This window comes from Bombus vosnesenskii, unplaced genomic scaffold, assembly GCF_011952255.1.
Source record: "Bombus vosnesenskii isolate JDL3184/JDL3185 unplaced genomic scaffold, Bvos_JDL3184-5_v1.1 scf7180000013263, whole genome shotgun sequence".
Lineage (NCBI taxonomy): Eukaryota > Metazoa > Arthropoda > Insecta > Hymenoptera > Apidae > Bombus > Bombus vosnesenskii.
Window position 1 is genome coordinate 8,421,542 of NW_022882923.1, and position 17,692 is coordinate 8,439,233.

Consider the following 17,692-nt stretch of genomic DNA (forward strand, 5'->3'; position numbering starts at 1 on the left):
ACGATTCTCGTGTTCCTCGCGTTACCATTAAGCCGCCTTATCGAATACGACACATACCCGATCAGTTAAAATACCCTCTGTCCCAAAGTTCTTCGTCAGACTCGTTGCGAGAATAATTACTCCGTTAGACTTTGATATAATAAGGGAAGAATGAAAAATATCGTATACTTTCGAATCTACGAAGAGAAAATACGAAAAACCGGCGGAATAAACGTGACAGAGACCAGAGTCCGAAAGGAATCGCGATCATTTCGTAACGATCGGACGACCCTCGAGGATGCGAGCTGTAATTTGGAATCCTGAAGAAGGGTTTGACGATGGTTGTGTTGTTAATGAGTTCCGTCGGGATATGACAAAGGGCGAGAAACGTGGCTAACGTGCGACTACGTGGGCGCCTGCGAATCCATTCGCTGGTTACCGAAACTGTCGGTTTGCAGTAGCGAACCGATCATTAGCGAGCATGAGCCGCGCGATCAAATAAACGATACGGCATTCTTTCTGCGAACTGGTCAACGGCCGTTATCGGAATCGAGAGAAACCGTGTGTCGTTCCCATTTCGGGAGGGACTCGTTTTCGTAGCTCGGAGGATTGCTAGCAAATGCACAAATTCTCTTTCCAGCAGAGACAGGCGGAGACAAACGGGAAAGATCGAGTATTTCTCGTTTGCATTCGCGGCGCAACACTCGGCTGACTCTCGAGATATGCGGCCGATAAACGTCCGGGGGAGACAAATGAATATCGAAAATTGCTCGTAAAGCTGTTACTTTGTTTGACGAGGCCCGGGAAAAATCGCACGCCGGTTCATTTATCCTATACGCGCGATTGACCACGTCATGGAACAAGTATCTAATAATGTAACTGAGTTATCTACAATAGAAGCGAGTACTCGCCAGTGAACAAACTTATAGACGGTTCTACAAACTTGGAATAATATTTTATATAACACCGCGCTCCCAATTATCGTGTTCGGACGCTTGGAGAACCATGTTTCACGTACAGACTTAGGTATAACTGCGTTTCGTAACTACGAAACTGCCCTAAAACCTTCGATCTTTATGCAAGACGCAACACGACTAAATCCGACTAAATTTGCAATGTGCGATACTTAAATCGCATTAACTAGATTGAACGTATTAAAATTAATAGGAAACTATTGCGTTCAAATTTATCAACAACAACTAACTGTTATATTAGAGTCTGGAATAACGTATCGTAAAGTAAACGAAAAGTGGCAGAGCATAGTTACCTGTAGCAGTTGAAGAACTAACAAAATACAGCACGTACACGTAGATAGAAGTCACTCGATTCTTCGAAAAGACGTGTCCGTTACGAATTGGAGTTTTCGATCTTACGAAACGCTCGCGATACAAAAATAGCTGCCTTAATGGTCGCTGCTATAAACCTTCCGCGGCTCAGAAGATATTACGGCGCAATTAAAAGCGAGGCCTAAAAAGTGGCTGCAGTTTAATTTCTTGGAGAAAACACCTGCGTTGCTGACATCGCAAACTCGCCTCGACTGCGTTACCAATTTATCCGTCAATCAAAGTCCACCGGGCCCGAGCAACTATCGAATTGTACGATTAAGATTTCCGCAGAGAACCAATTTCCTTAACTATCCGCTGTCGCTATCCACGAACGAACGATCATACTCTTGTTGTTAGATAATTACGACCATTCGCGACGAACGCTGTCTATTATCCAGAAGTGTCGATCAGCGAATCTGTTAGCATCCCAAGATCGATTCTACGTCTTCTTCGTCTTCCTACGGTGTTTGATAAACCACGCTGAAGAACGCGACAAATCGCGAATGCCACGAGCAAGAGAGCGACCGCTGCCGAACGAGTCGCATCTGTTGTTGCTGCGAGGGAAGCCAGAAGCCAAGAAACGACGATTGGAAGGCGAATATAAGCCGAACGAGCGGGCAGCAAGATCGGATCGAAGCACGATCCATGGAAAGTTTAAGGTGGTCCATGCGACCGATGGTTCGCGCGAGTACGTGCCACTTACACGGGAGCTTGGATCTTTGGTTCCTCGATGCGGTCACGAAATTCCTCGAGGCCACGAATTAGCGAGAAGCCATTCGGGCAGCCATAGCGCGAGTCATGGAGGCGAACTGGAAGGGCTCCACGGTCTGGCGACCGTAGCACGCGACACCATATGGTCTGCCCGATACCCATGACCCCCCTATGCACAAACACGCCTTCCTCAGTCGCTCGGAAAGATACGACTCGAAAGATCTTAACCGAAATGGACGACGGAACGATGCAACCACGCTGAACTTCCAACGAAAACCCGACCAGATAACGAACCGAGAAATACTTTTTTACGAGCGTGTCGCGAGAAACGTGGAACGACCGGTCACACTCTGTTCTGCTTTCCTCCGACTGCTCCGTTTACGATAGGTCAATCGTCGTGGAGAGCAGATGAGGAGAATCGCGGTTTCGTTCGACGAAACGATTTCCTCTCTTACGTTTCACTCGATTCGATCTCGTCGTCTCCGAGCTAAACGTAACTGCTTCGTTTCAGCTTCTAGGGTGGTACATATTCGTATTTCCAAAAAAACGAACAGGATTTGCGCTGTTTTCTTTCGAGACACTGCGCCATGGTACACGATGGTTCGGATACCCCGAAAGAAAAAAGAGGGGCCATGGTGTTGCGAAGAGACGGTGGTAAAACTGGACGATAAGTGAAACTCCCAGTGGAGCCAGCGGGAACACGGGTTACGGCACCCTCGAGGACACTAGAACGCTCATATCCTAATAGAAACGTAATCGCGTAGTCCTGCACGCTGAATAAATTATTAGCAGGCTTACGCTACGGTCGAGGGTTCGCGTAACACACCATATCGCCTGGATTAACGACGATCTGCACCGTGGGACAGTCGAGGATTTATTCGCTCGTGACTCTCCACGCTTATTTATTATTATTTTGACCCCATTATCCATTATCGTTTCGCGATTTTTCGCCAAGCATTGTTTCACGAGTCGATACCTCGTTTCCCATTAGATAATCACCGTATCAACGATCATGTATTCGCTTTTTTCATTTACCGTTGTCCGCTAAAGATCACGGACACGTGAAATCGTTCGCAGACGTTTCGACGCGGCTTAATTAAAAATTCCCTACGCCTCTTAGCCTCGATATTAACGACAGCTCGCGATCGATCGGAACGATGATCGTAATCGTAATGATTAATCTTATTGGTCGCCGCCGAAACGGGCGCGTTATCGCACTAATTTCCAGGAAAACGTAGAATCGCGTGAGCAGATATTTTTAATTCCCGGCAACCCTGAACCTTCGCGAACCTTCAAGAAACTTCAGATATCCAGCCTGTTCGATAAATTATCGATCGAAACGCTATTACCAAGAAAGTTCGTTACGTAAAAGGAGAAAAGACGATTTTTATCGAGTTGCGATCAAACCAGACGTATCGTTCGCGACACAAATTTTTTAGCACACGATGGAAAGTCGATCTTTTGGCGATTGAAAGTAATCGACGTCGAGGGAGAGCGAGAAAATACCATCCACGACCCTTTTCCAACCCCCCGTCGATATATTTACCCCTGTTTGCCGGGTAATCACGGAAGTGGTAGTTTATTGACGCGGCTACGATGTGCCTGGAATCGAATAGACTCCGAACGATTGTTGGACACGAGCCGTGAAAGAGAAAACCTACAGATAAGAGAAATTATAAACCTCGAATATCCTCGGATTTATCTCGGGATAAATCATTTAAGAGGATGAAAAAGAAGAAGGATTTAAAGAGGCGCGACAGCGTATTTGATCATCGAGGAGCAATTTGTCTTAGCCTCTTTTTCTTCGCGCTCCAAAGGAGAGTCACGAACGCGGACGACAAATATTCAACGCCCTCCTATCAATCGATATTATATTCCATTTACCGAAAGCCCGGTTTCTCGCTCGCGTACGCGTGTCGCGTTTTCGAGGTTACCTTCGCAGAACCACTACGCGGTAACCGGCGAAAGTATTCCGACGCTTCTACGATCTTCTTACGAACGTACAATATCACGCGATTTGTACGAAACATTCTGAAATTTTACTAGCGCCAAGTACAATTACATCACTTAGATTAAGCGTTGAAACACATTGCTGAGTCATTATAGCTGTCCCCGCCGCTTTACGATCGATTTATTATCAAATCGAAATTCCGACTTTGACCAGATTGTAATTTGAAATCTGTGACAGTCAGATATCCGGAGCGACCAAATTTTATTATCGCTGTTATTGTTGCTATCTGTTTCATACACGGAAATAAACTCCTACGAAAGAGCAAATATAAAATACAAATATCAAAGGTATTCGCGAAACGAAAACTTTTAATTTTCCCTTGCTCGGTCTTCCAAACGATTCGCGGTTTAGCAGCGAAAGAGCGAGATAACGATCGGTGAGAAATAAAAATCGCGGCGAAGAGGCCATTCGATGGATAAAAAACGAGGGGCGTGTGACCATCGGGGATTAGGTTCGTGAGAAACAGGTCGGAGATCTCCAAGTTTTAACCCGAGCTGGACTCTTGGTAAAATCATTATACCCTATAACTCTGCTCGTAAAGATTACGATCATGAGCATTCCCCGAGATCATCCGAGCGTCTTCCAAGAGTCTCGCTCGACGAACCACGTACTAAAAGAAAGAAAAAAAAAGGGGGGGAGGCAAAGCGTAATTTACGAGCTAACCTAATTCTATCGTTTTTCCGACACAGACTTTTATCAATCGCGCCGCTGAACTCATATGGTTCCGATACGTTCGAAGCCATTATCGAATCCCGATGTCGGGACAGGAAACACATTTACTATGGACTGGCATGCGTTTATCGAATCTTTTTCGAGTCACTCACCCAGTGCTGCGTTGTCACGACTTCGCCATCCGCTCCATCGAGGGCCTGTTAAGTAGACGAACACGAGATCAGTTCCCATTCCGAACATTCGAAAAAAAAATAATTTCACGGTTGCATCGAAATGTGACGAACGAAATTAGTATATAATACATGCAACGCTCTAGCTCGAAATTTCACGGTTCAAAGGAAAGTAGGATTCCTCTACTTTCAACCAGACGAAAGATACTTACGTCTTTCTTCCTTTTTACGGCTGCGGCACCTGAAACAATCGAACGATACGCTTCATTTTTGTACATTCTTTTACATTGCGATCGGATACAGAGAGATCGGAAAAGGATGAAACTGACCGGCTGTCGAATTTGGTAGCCGTGCTCCGTTGCTGCCGGTAGGTGCTGCAGGGTTAGCAGCGGGGGTAGGCGTCCCCACGGAGGGCGGTACGCCTCGGCTCCCAAACGGAAAGTACGGGGAGTCCGGGGGGTAAGTGGCGCCCTCGACACCTCCACCGCCTCCGCTATTTCCACCACCACCCCCGCCACCCCCGCCTCCGCCACCACCTCCACCTCCCCCTGGCCCCCCGCCTGGCCCTCCTGCCGTTGGACCAAACGTTCCTCCACCATACGTCTGGAATATCAACATTTTTTCCTTATTCCCGTACCGTTACCGCTGTTTAACGTTGTTTACTGTGCCGTTCGTGCGATTTTCGACGCTGTGTTGTATACGGCCAGTGGTATAGAAAGGGACGAATATGTAAAAATTCTCGGAACGATTGGATCGATTTTCATCGATCAGGATTAGTGGAAGAGACACGAGGAAGAAGGCAGTCGAAAGAAGCCAATGGAAGGCGACTTCACTAAACCTATCAAAATCAATACTTCTTATCAGGCATGGTTTAACGACTGCCGATTAGATACTATTCCCTGGTGCCGTAAAAAAATCTCTGCTATCTCCGTTTCCTCGGACAAACCTCGTCAACCATTCGCATGCATACGCTGTTTTTTTACGTAATAAGCCGAAGAAGAAATTGTATCGAAAACGAGATTCCGACATTTGCTCAACGACGAGACCTGCGAATTTTCCGACACGGATCGCCGCGAAACATCGATAGTAATTGCCGATAAAGGAATGGTCGTCGAGGTGAGACAATTGAAAATGTCGGAATAATCTGTCGAGGCTGGATAAGACTGGAAAAGACTGCGGGCGCGAGGTCGACCGTTTACTACTTACGCGTTTTGTAACGTCGACTTCTGTTGGAACTGCGGCGAACATCATTTTCCAACATTCCTTTCCCAAATGAAACTCGTGCTTCGCGTAACTCGCGCAAAAAACGCTTCGCTCCGATCGTTCTTCCAGAGGCGTAACTAATTACCGATCGCCGCGAAGGCTACGCGAAGGCAAAAGAAATAGATGGGCAGTAAGCCATGGAAGAAGGAAGTACGAGGAACTTTATCCACACTCTGGGATAACTTTTCATCCGAGCTCGCTTAACCCCCTGCGACCTTCCTCGGTTCCTTTGTTCGGTAGAATGTATATATTAATATATGTGCGTGTTCGTGTGTGCATGTACACGTACATAAGCGTATAAATACATCGTCGAGAACGAGGGAGAGAGGGTAAGTGATATTAAAGCCGGAGGTTGACGGCGCTCAACCCTCGCGAAATTGGGTAATTCTTACTTTCTAGACAAAATGAACTTTCATCGTTCCGTGAATTAATGTTGAAGAGAAAAAGAAAAACTCGTTTCTCCTAATTTGCGAAAAATCTTGCGCGACGTTCTTGAAAAAGTTTATATATTTTTAATAGCTGAAACTACGAACGTGCGAGGAGATGATTCAAGGAGAACTTTTTAAGAACGCTTAACGGATGCTGTTCCCTTTGTTACCAGGATTTAAAGAAATTAAATCCCGGCTTTACGGATAAGCTACTGGCAAGAGAGTGGCGTACAGTGTTTTTAGCGGAAAATTTCAAACACGATGAGAACCGCTTCCCAAAAAATATTACTCGGGATAAAGTTTTGGGATTACGTAGAGGGGTATTCGAGGGCGCGCCGCGAGAGAGAAGAAGAAAAGGAGTAACTTTTTCTCGGATAAATTTGCCTCTACGACTGCAATAATTATTGCGCTCCTGTTTCTTACGTAATCCTGCTTTATCTTAAGATTCGAGATGGTCAACTCTGGAGGGGAAAAAAGACCTTACATTCACCCTCTGAACATCATCCAGTTTCCCCGCTTCGCGTTTCGAGAATAATCGACGAGTAAAAATAAGAAAGGGAACGAGACTTACCATCCCATTGTCCATCGTGGGGCCATACGGCGACTGGAAGCCTAATTTTTCTGCAACAGACAAGAAGCCAGGTTAAAATCCATTCGTCGCGATACAAACAAGTATACGTAATGTACGACGAGTTTCATTATTCTATGCAAAGTTTCGGACTGTATCGTAAGACGTCGAGGCTTGGGTGACGCGAACAACTCCATCTTGCTATAAATTTCGCGTGGCAATTTTTCGAGCCTCGGAGTTTAGGTAACTCGCAATATCGATAATAATATTAGAAACGTACGTTACTTCCAGACGCAGTACCGACAAAAAGGGGAGCGAAATAAGACGAAGACTAAGCTCTGATGCCGTAGTGGAACGCGTGGCAAGCGGAGTCGATGCAAAATTAATGCCGGGCATAAATTCGCGCCCCGTCTTTATAAATCAAAACCGCGATCGCGTTAAGAATCCAAGCGGGATGTACGCGTTTTCCGCGTTGCGGCTGCGACGCATGCAGAATAAACAACGAGATAAACATTACGAGGTTTCCGCAGTCGAGGCTTCATCCGTTATTAATGCCCACCCCATACACACACGCGCCTACGGACAGACGAGAACGTGAATCTACGTGCGCGTATCTTGCACAGAATTTATGAGCATCGGCTGGATTTACCGGTCTCGAAAACCACCGCGCAAGAATTCCGATTAATTTTAATTCAACTATATTTTAACGTTACACCCTATTATTGCGCAATTCGATCGCCATCCCTTCAAGTTCGACCCTCGAGATCGACCATCCTCGAACGTGAGATTTGCCGACGATCCGGGGACGTATTAATTATTCCAAGTAATTTACCTAGCGATTCAGAGAGAGAGAGAGAAAGAGAGAGAGAGAGAGAGAGAGAGAAATTCTCTTACTAAAACGGTAAAAGCGGAAAGTGCAGCTGGTTGATAACTAGCCGAGAAAAGGGAATGGTACAGAAGGAGTATATCATATTACAGAGGACGGATATAGCCGTGCGTAGACGATAGGGCGAGTGTCCGACTATGCCACGATCGGCCGAGGTAACTATGAATCCTAACAGTTTCGGCTTGCTCGTGACATGTTTGCCGAAGCGTGCAGTACCGAGTCTGCAATATCATGCATCAAAGTACAAGCTAAACCATGGTCCATCGTGTCATCCTCAGAGCCGGTGCAAGCCAGCTCGACCGTTATGACGTAGTGTTGAGCACCGGGCCTTCGTGTCACGACTAGTTCGTCTTCCACGCTGGCTCCTGCCGGCGTCACCTCTATCGAATATTGCTCGATGAAGAATTACTACGGATTCCGCTCGACGAGATTCCGGAGTTGCTGCCCTTGTCCGACTTGCCGAGCAAGTGTGTTTCGCTCGCCACGGAAACAACGTCCGTGCCCCTGTTCCTCCACGATTTACAGTATTCTATGCCAGTATCGCTGCTATTAGAATCAAAGATCGCCGGTGGTAAGATAAAGACTACCGGCAGAACAGTAGTAAATAAGATACCATCGTAGCGAACCATCGAACCCAATTCGCTGCTCCGTGCCATGCGTATCCTGACAGGCCACAGCGACGTCGGAAAAATTACGACGATCCTGCAATTTTCCTAAAAATTATCTTGCGACGTATTGAATTAATATTACGATAAAGAGATATTACTGCAAGATAGTGTTATGTGTAATATACAGAGATACGGCCGCGGCTCCTGATAAGTGTTTTGCGCGGTGATCATCTGTTCCACGTGTGTCGTTCGATTGCGTCATCGCAGGACAAATTCGCGTATACTTTCCTCGACAATTCCCCGAATCGGATCGAACTGTTCTCGCTAGTTTGGGGTTAACGCATACGTATATTTTATTAACGTCCATGTGCTGTCGCTACAAATCCACTCGAGTGCCCGCATATTCTAATTTTATACTACCATTTATATAGGATAACGCATGTGTATTATAATAATATAAATTCACTTAAACGTTGTGTCACGTTCCCACGTATCTTATCTACCAAACGATTAACGTTTTCCTACTTTTAACTCTATATACGAGAAAGGGAATACGAGGATCGCAGAAAGAGGGAACGCGAATGTCGGCGGCGAATTACCGGCGCCACAGCCGGCCACTGGTCGCCACGATACCATCTACACGGATTTCGGCCGACATCAATTCGGCATTACAGCTCGCGAAATGCGCGACACAACCTCGAAAACCACGCGCCACGCCGCGTTGCGCGCGGCGACCAACGATTTTCAGCGCGCGAGACACGACCGCGATTTGGTGGTCAGCCTGCTCGGCGTCGTATATCAGCGCGACACCATCGAATTAGAATTACCTAAAATTATTTTCCCTCGATCACAGTGTTGTTACCTCGCGTACATCCCTCTGCAACCGCTCCATTCTATCTTACTTACAGATTGCGACGCAAAAATCAGTGGAGGAATAGAGTCTAGGAACAAATAACGATGCTCGCCTACGAATTTTATTATATTTTTCCCCTCTACCTCGAACGTACCAGTCGGGAAAAAAGATAAATGGACAACTAGTGGGAATAAGTGTGAACGATGTTTCGTGTAATGTGACTTGTTTACGCAAATGTATCATTTTCAATGATTTACCGAATAATCCACGACTGTGTATCGCTTCGACGCTGTTTCGCGAATTCGCCACAGAGTCGCATGAAAGAGAAAGGAAAAAATATCGGCGAATATTACGTGCCGCGAAAATGCCAGCCAGCGTTTCAGAGTTTTGACGATCCCGTAAAAAAAAAAAAAAACGACTAAACGTTGAAAAGCAAGCGCGGACATAAAAAAAATGGTCGTGAAAGACGAGGCACCGCGAAACGGTAGACCGGCGTATCTGCATTTCCCGATTCCGGAGAAAAGCAGCGAGAAAGCTTTTCGTGTTGAACGTCCAAGTTCGAGCGAGCCACGCGATACGACTGACTTATCGTTCGTACTAATCCACCTCGGTAAACGTCTCTAGACGTCAGCATCCGGTTCTCATCTAGCCGATAGAACGAAGTGAAATTAAAGAACAGGTGGTAAAAATGCGGCTTCGGCCTCGCGAGACGGGGTTAACGAAGAAGGGTTTAATTAACGAGGAGCGTTCCTTCCATATAACGCAAAATTTCCATAATCTAGGGACGATCGAGGGATGCGTTAAAAGACACGATTACACGCTCGATCGAACGTGTTCAACGTGGACCAGAATTAAGTGACTGTACTTTGACCCCGGATACCAACGACAGCTTGACCCGACCCTTGATTTTTTCCCTTTTTTCGAAAAACGATCAGTCGCCTGATCGGCGTGGGTACCTTGCTGCGCTCTGACCAAACTCCGACCAAAGGATCCTTTTCGTTCCCACAAGCAACCGATACTCGCTTGAACCGCGTCATCGCTGAGGCAGCAACGCGCAACTTTTTGTTGTTGCTGCACGTTTCAAACGACGCCCAACAAATATCAACTTGTAGGAACATTTTGTTCGCGTTGTTGAAACAACGTAATAAAAGGAACATTTTGCTTTCGTCTCGGTTTCGAAACGGCATGTGTTCCTAGCAACAAGTTGTCTACGCGCAAATGTAAACTAGAAATATCGATCATGCAACAAATAGCAACGTGCGTTGTGAAACAGTCAGCCAACTTTACACACCGAAGAAACAATTATTTCCGTCGCGACGATTCTTAATTCCGATTCTGATCATCGCCGCTAGCCGCAAGCGGCAACTTTTATTAACATGTAGCTAGCAACAGGAACACGAAGAAAAATAAAGTATCATCGGGTAACAACCAGCAACTCTTTCGAGAAACGCGAAACACCGGCAAAACTTCGTCGCTGTCTCGTCGACGAACCACAGCTTCGCGAAGTAGGACCTCGAGCAATTTGCCTCGTACGATCGAGCGGAGAAAGAAAGCTGCCCGAAATCTGGTCGATCGAATTTCTAACGTGTTGTATCGCCACCTGTTGAGAGCACGATTAAACCAAACGTAAATGAACGCGGAGAAAAATGTGACGGCGAAGCTTGTAAAAACGACGAAAGAAATAATGAAACACCTGCGCGCCTTGGAAAGGCTTAATTCGATTATCTCCCTCGAATAGTCGCTGCATTTTTTTACGCCCGCGTGTAAATTTTAATAGTCGTCCACGACGTTTCGTGACGACGTTTCAAGAAATCAGGATACGACTGACATTCCCAAAATACAAGATACAGCGTCTGACAAAAGTATTCCAATACTTACAGAAACCTTTTACGAATACATCACGCGTATTATAGGAAACATTTTGAAATTTCATCTCCACCGTAACGAAACATTTCGCGATTGTATCAGACAAATTCTGAAACAAATCTGAAAATAAAAAGTACATAGAATACCCATAACCTGCAGAGATTACTCTGCACTTATTATATGTTTCAGATATCTATTCATGCTGTATGCTAATTTTTTTACTAGATATATGTACATTTGCGATAAGCGTCTTGCGATAGTCGTAACTTCTGTATAAATTTTCAGATTCGGCTCAAGAATTCTTCTTTTCTTTGTTATATTTGCAGGACACCCGATACGTATACCGCCACTACGCAGACCCACGCACCCCAACGAGCGATTTCTATGGGAGAATTCGCGTGTGTACCATGCCGGTGCACGGTGCCACGCGACCCAAAAGGGTGTTCCAAGTTCCCGCAGGTAAGCGAGAGAAAGCGAGCGAGTGAGCGAGAGAGAGAGAGAGAGAGAGACACGCACGGACAAAGAAAGGGAGGAGAGAGAAAGAAGAAGGGAGGAAGGGAAGAGAAAAAAGAAGAAAAAAGAAGTTCGCGGCCAGCAGAGAATAGAGAAAGAAGAGGAAGGGGGAAAGGTTTGCCACCCTTGGGGCCCTCGACCCCAATGGTAGAGGGGATACGTACACCAGAGGGAGGAAGAATAGAAGACCAGCAGAGAAAGAGGAAAAAAAATATGAAAAAGAACTCAGGTAGACACTGGTGCTCAACCGAACCAGCGCCCTGACTCCGATCGAATCGTTCGATCGATCTACGATCGTTTCTCTCTGTTCTATCGCAACGACGATCTAACGCTACTTAACACGCGGGTCTTACGCTATTGTCTTGAAACGTTCGGCTTGGACTCGGATGAAATTAATATTCGAAGGAATTTTTCATGCAGGTTTTTATATCTCCAAGTTTCCAAGCTGTTTGCAAGGCCAGAATTTCGAAAGCTCGCTCGCAAGGCCACAGTGGAATCAGCGTAGTGAAAATAATCGGAAGAGCGTGTGCGTTATACTTCTACGTATAATATCGCAACTTATTCATCGGCTCTGAAACCGCAGTGTATTATGGGCGTACGGCTAGGTACACGGATAGGTACAAGGACCCCACGAATGTGAACGAAAATTATAGAAATCGAAGTCGCGAAACGCGGTGGCCGATCCAAATTCTTCGAGTACCGATGGACTTCGCGGAAATACTTCACTCAGGATCGATGCAGACGAGCCACTTTTTCTCGGCAGTTGCTTGTTACTATACGGAGAGCAATGCACGCGTAGCAACGAAAGAATACTTATCGTCAGGTGTGTAAAAGTCGTGTATGTACACATATATATAAATGTACGTGCACGTACATATGATTGATACAAGTATAATCGAGCCTGCATCGATTCTTATTCGACGTTCCAATTGCAACGAAACTAATTAAATCATCCCTTGTATACCAATCAGAGCAGGTGAAATCCGAATCGGAGAGACCGATGCAAGCTATCGAAGCGAGTATTTTGAAACCGTTACTTTCCGTAGCGGAAGATAGCAGGAGCAGCAAAAATTTGGGATAAAAAGAGTAGCAAGCGCAACGACCGGTACGTATCAACGCGAAGAGACGAATCGAGCGTACGATTCGCAAGAAGAAGCGAGGCTGGCTCGAGCGTGATGTTCGCAGTCTGAGGAAAGGAAGCGCTGCAAGAAGAAAGAACGAAGGGAAAAAGAAAAAGAGAGGGGGAGAAAGAAAAAGGAAGAAAAAAGGGGACCGTCCGTTGCGGCGTTTGGATGTAAACGGAACGGCGAAGGTGTATTTTGTAGAGGAGAAGGCTGGCTGCCACGCGACCATGGGCATCATGGTGGGGATGCCGTGGTGCCAACGGGCCCCGCGGGACCAAGAGGGCTATGGCTCCGGCAAAAGGGACCGAGTGGAAACGGCAAGACGTGGACAACGCGTAGGAGAGACGGAGAAAGAAAGAAGGAGGGGAATATAGCAGCAGCAGCGGCAGCTGTCGCTGTCAGTGCCCCCCTTCGTGTTACCCTAGAAGGGGCCCACCGGAGGACAGTGGCGCAGGCCACGGGGGCTCCAGTGACTCTCAAACATCTTTTTAATACATTGGCAGTAATAATCACAAATATCTGGTTCCTTCTGACCGGAACTGTTTTAGCCTTGGGCGGATAGCGATAAGATTGTTCGAGTATAGATAAATATATTTCTTTGCCGTTGTTCTTACATGGAGCGCCGTATATGATTCACGCAGCCCACATAACTGAAGTTTCTCACGGCAAGCAATACGTCGTTCATTTTTCTTAAGGTTTCTTTTTCTCGCGCCGAACGAAAATCAGGGAATAATTGGGAGAAATAAATTTACAGAGGAAAACGATATAGTAATCGAGTCGTTCGTTGGACAAAGAGGGGGATCTGTCTTCTCAGAGCGCCATCTTTTACAGGTGTCTTTTACAGGTTTATAAACATCGTAAAGCCAAAAATCACTCTTAAGTTTTCTTGAAATTTCGATCTTCCTCGTGATCAATTACTACTTCAATTTCAATCCTCTCGAAATGTTGAGCTAAGCGCAGACCAAGAAATAATCGAACGAGACTGATAGAGGAAAATGATCTGAAATGTTCCTGAAATGGATTATCCGTCCAGGGTATCGTTTCGCGAATCCCTTTTGTTCGTGTTCCTTGGACAGAATCCAACTCGATGTCTCCGTAAGAAAAGCAACGATAAACACGAACGACGTAGCTTAGAATTTTAGCTGCTACTTTTCAATTTATGGATGTTTACGCAAATTCATATTTTTGCGCATACAGATGAAAGATATTTTATAGATCATTAGTACAGATATTTTATAAATTTCTATATTCATCTACATTCTCGCATCGTTTTGCACATATATCAGCAATCTATTCGTCAGTATGACGAGTATGAGTATGTTCATTTAAGGTATAGTTGTTCAGAAAAGCGCGAACGCTACGAATTTTTATACATTCATGGGGTATTTAAAGATCGAAAACACGTATAGGATGTACATGATAACGAAAATATATAAAATACCCAAAATACAAGACCTGTTGTAATATTTAACGGATAAAACGAACCTCCTCTGTCTAAGTTTCTACTTTCCTCGTTTTCATATAAATACGAATTTTCATAAAAATCCGCAGTCCGATGATAATCGTTCAAATACTTTCATGGGGCACTGTGTACAGAAGGTAAACCCAAAGTGAAAGATAGGATGCGTGCACATTGGCACGATTCGTCCGAAAATCGCGAGTACGCGCGAGAACAGGTTCACGGTTTGCTACTGGACGATCGAAAATGGTGAAAACGGGTGAAGTGCCCGCGTTAAGTAAAATCGCGTGGAAAAAAGGTGGCGAAGGTGCGTGCGTGTGCGCGCGCGCGCGAGCTCGTGCCGCCCATGGCACGTGGCGTACACGTGCTCCGATTTCGTGCTGTCTCTCTCCCTCTCACTCCAGTTCTCACGACTAGGTTAACCCGGGTTTTCATTCACGGGTTCACGTGAACCAGCACGGCGCAAGAGGACCACCAAGAGTATCAACGTTCGAGGCAGGAGCAAATCTTCTGCATCGCCTCGGGGTTGCGTTCAACAGGTGAGAAGCTGCCGCCATTTTCGCCTTCACGTTTTACCAGATCACGCGTTCTCACGCGCGTTCGATGGTCTTTCCTTTACTCAGGGTGGAAAGGCAAGGGTGCCTTATAAACGACGATAGACGGAAGAGCTATTTCTTCTGAGAATTGCTTCCCGCTAAATCGACGGAGCCGAGGAATGGGTGAGGAGCGGGAGGGAGAGAAGGAGAGAGAGAGAGAGAGAGAGAGAGAGACAGAGAGAATCGAGTGGAGGATGATCAGAGGGAAATTACAGGGCAGACAAAGTTCGATGGTCGAGTTTGACCCGTGGTATCTCGCGGTCGATGAGACTCGAAATTCCGAGGAATTTCGTGAGTCGGGGGCAGGCCATTGAACGTCGGAAAGTGACGCTGGTCGAGGACAGTGGCACCTGCCAAAAAATCAGAGCCCCCTTTTCGGCTCTGGCGCCAGGAGCCGAATGCACATTTGTTCGAGCCCCGGTGTCGCGTGTACGCGTCTATATATGCCGTATATATACACGTACGTATAGGTGTGTACACGTGGGCCAAACTTAACGAAATCTGGCCAGATGTCTATTCCGAACCGTGGTGCAGGTCGGCGCCGTACAGACCCACCAGCGGCGCGCACTTGCGTGCATTTGTGCGCGAGCGTGAATGTCTGCACACGCGTTCGACCAGCCAGCTTTTCGCCGATTACGCGCGCTCACGATCTGTTACAGGTGGTATCGCTCTTCCTACCCGGCTTAAATCGGCCTGCGATCAATTTCTTCGTCTCCGCCAGTCTCCTTCCTTTCTTTCTTCTTTTTTTTATGCTTCTTTTAGAAAGCGAGGCTACTTTTGGTACCCTTGCAACGAAAACAAGAATACGCAGATCGAGGATCTATGCAGTTATACAACTGCAGAATTGTTAACCAGAAGAGACTCAACTTCTATGCTGTGATAACAGACTATACTAGAACATGTTTAATTTAATAGATTTGCCGCCACAATTTATCCCTCTTTGTCGTTAAACAGCGTGTAAAGGTTTCTGGTCAGATAGATTTTTCACTTTCGCCCTATTGCAAAAGTGATATTTCGTGGAATTTTATAACGAGCAAATGGAATATTTTAGAGAATTTAAATTACGAGCGAATTCCGCTTATACGGACTTTATTTATCTGGAGCTCGACACCCACCGTATGAACGAAAAATTATCGGTAATAAGGAGAATCGACGAACTTCTATTACAGGAATTTCACTTGTCGTTCTCGACGCACAAACTAGTAAATCTATCCGAAGAAACTTTTATCATTATAACGATAAAGGAGAACGAAGTTGAGAACAGCGAAGCCTACGCCAATGAGACAAGAGGATAGCAGGATATGGTACTCCATAGGGTGGTGCTTTCAGTCAAACTGCTAAGAGACTCTCTAGGACGATAGACCGTCTTTCCAGAGAACGCGATATCAACTCTTGCGGAGACATTCGGCGTAAGAAACGCGTATCCGTGGTAAGAGAAACCAAGGGAAACGTTGCATGATTTTGGAGACTTTGAAGTTCGAATCGGAGATCTCGGATCAGAAACGGCTGATCGGCGAAAGGGAACGACAAGCGCCAAATATAGAGAATCGTCGGGAATCTTTTTTATCTGTCCAAGCTCCTCTCGGTAACCCAGTTCTCGCAGTGGCTAATGGACTTTTGCTCTTCACCGTGGAACATCGCGAATTTACCAAGACCAGCCGACGGCCACCGAGAGAGAAATACAGAAAGAGCGGAGACACGAGATTGTTGGCGCGTTACTCTCGAGGAGAAGATACGGAGAGAAAGAGAAGGAGAATGGGAGGGAAGCGAAGAGTTTCAGGACGATGGCGTTTCACGCTGTGGCAAATTCATATCGACCATAACGGGAGCGCGGCGAATGGCGGCGTACGTTCGGTAACGAGGGACTTGCATTAGTCAGGAATTCGAGTCGCACCGTGCACTCGCCCGTTTCGCCAACTTCTCAAACACCTTCGCGTCTACTCTCCACTATCGAGCCAGCTAATCTAGTTCAGGAGCCCGAAAGTAAATCTCCATGCTTTGACTAACCTTCGACTCTGCCGCGTTCTTTCCTTCGTTTTGCATCTGGTCGCGTTTCCTTATCCTTAATAATCATCTTAAGTTTAAAGAAGGCTGCGTGATACGCGTGTTTTCTTATTAAGCGAAAAATAATCCTTCGAAGCGCGAACACAACAATTTCTGCAACATTTTAAGATTCGCGAACACGATTGCTGATAAATACGCGTCTGTATATTACTGTTATCTCGATGACCTCACGATCGAAAGACGCACATTCACCCTCGAACGAAAAAATACCAGTGCATATTGAAATTACTCATATCGTCACAATATATTAGTATCATCCTATATACAAAGTGTTACGACTCGTTAAGCATTTTATCAAAGCGCATTTTTATCCTGCTCGCAGCGAGAAGATAAAACCCACAACAACCAACAATATCTACACAGATTTCGCGAAGAACGCAAAAAGAGAATCCTCTGTTTCGAGACGCAATAAATGCAAAGAGAGAGAGAGAGAGAGAGAGAGAGAGAAAGGGAGGGAGTGAAAGAGAGGGAGAGGTCGGAAAAATCGAGATGAATCGAAAGGTCGAGCTTAAATGATTACAAATTTTTCGCTAGCGATAAAGCAAATAATAAAGTTGAAGATAACGTACGAAGAGATCTCCGCGTGACCTATCGAC

General features: G+C 45.9%; 1 protein-coding gene across 12 annotated transcripts in view; it reads right to left on the reverse strand.

Moving 5' to 3' along the window:
• Positions 1–17,692, reverse strand: part of LOC117234638 (transcription factor 12) — a 106,363-nt gene that overhangs the window by 80,894 nt on the left and 7,777 nt on the right. For all 12 annotated transcript variants that reach the window (XM_033496054.1, XM_033496140.1, XM_033496129.1 and 9 more), the window contains exons 3-6: positions 7,131–7,180; positions 5,198–5,471; positions 5,081–5,109; positions 4,851–4,895 (exon numbers count right to left, since the gene is read on the reverse strand). In XM_033496054.1, coding sequence (XP_033351945.1) covers positions 4,851–4,895; positions 5,081–5,109; positions 5,198–5,471; positions 7,131–7,180 — 398 coding nt within the window. The remainder of the gene's footprint in view (positions 1–4,850; positions 4,896–5,080; positions 5,110–5,197; positions 5,472–7,130; positions 7,181–17,692) is intronic.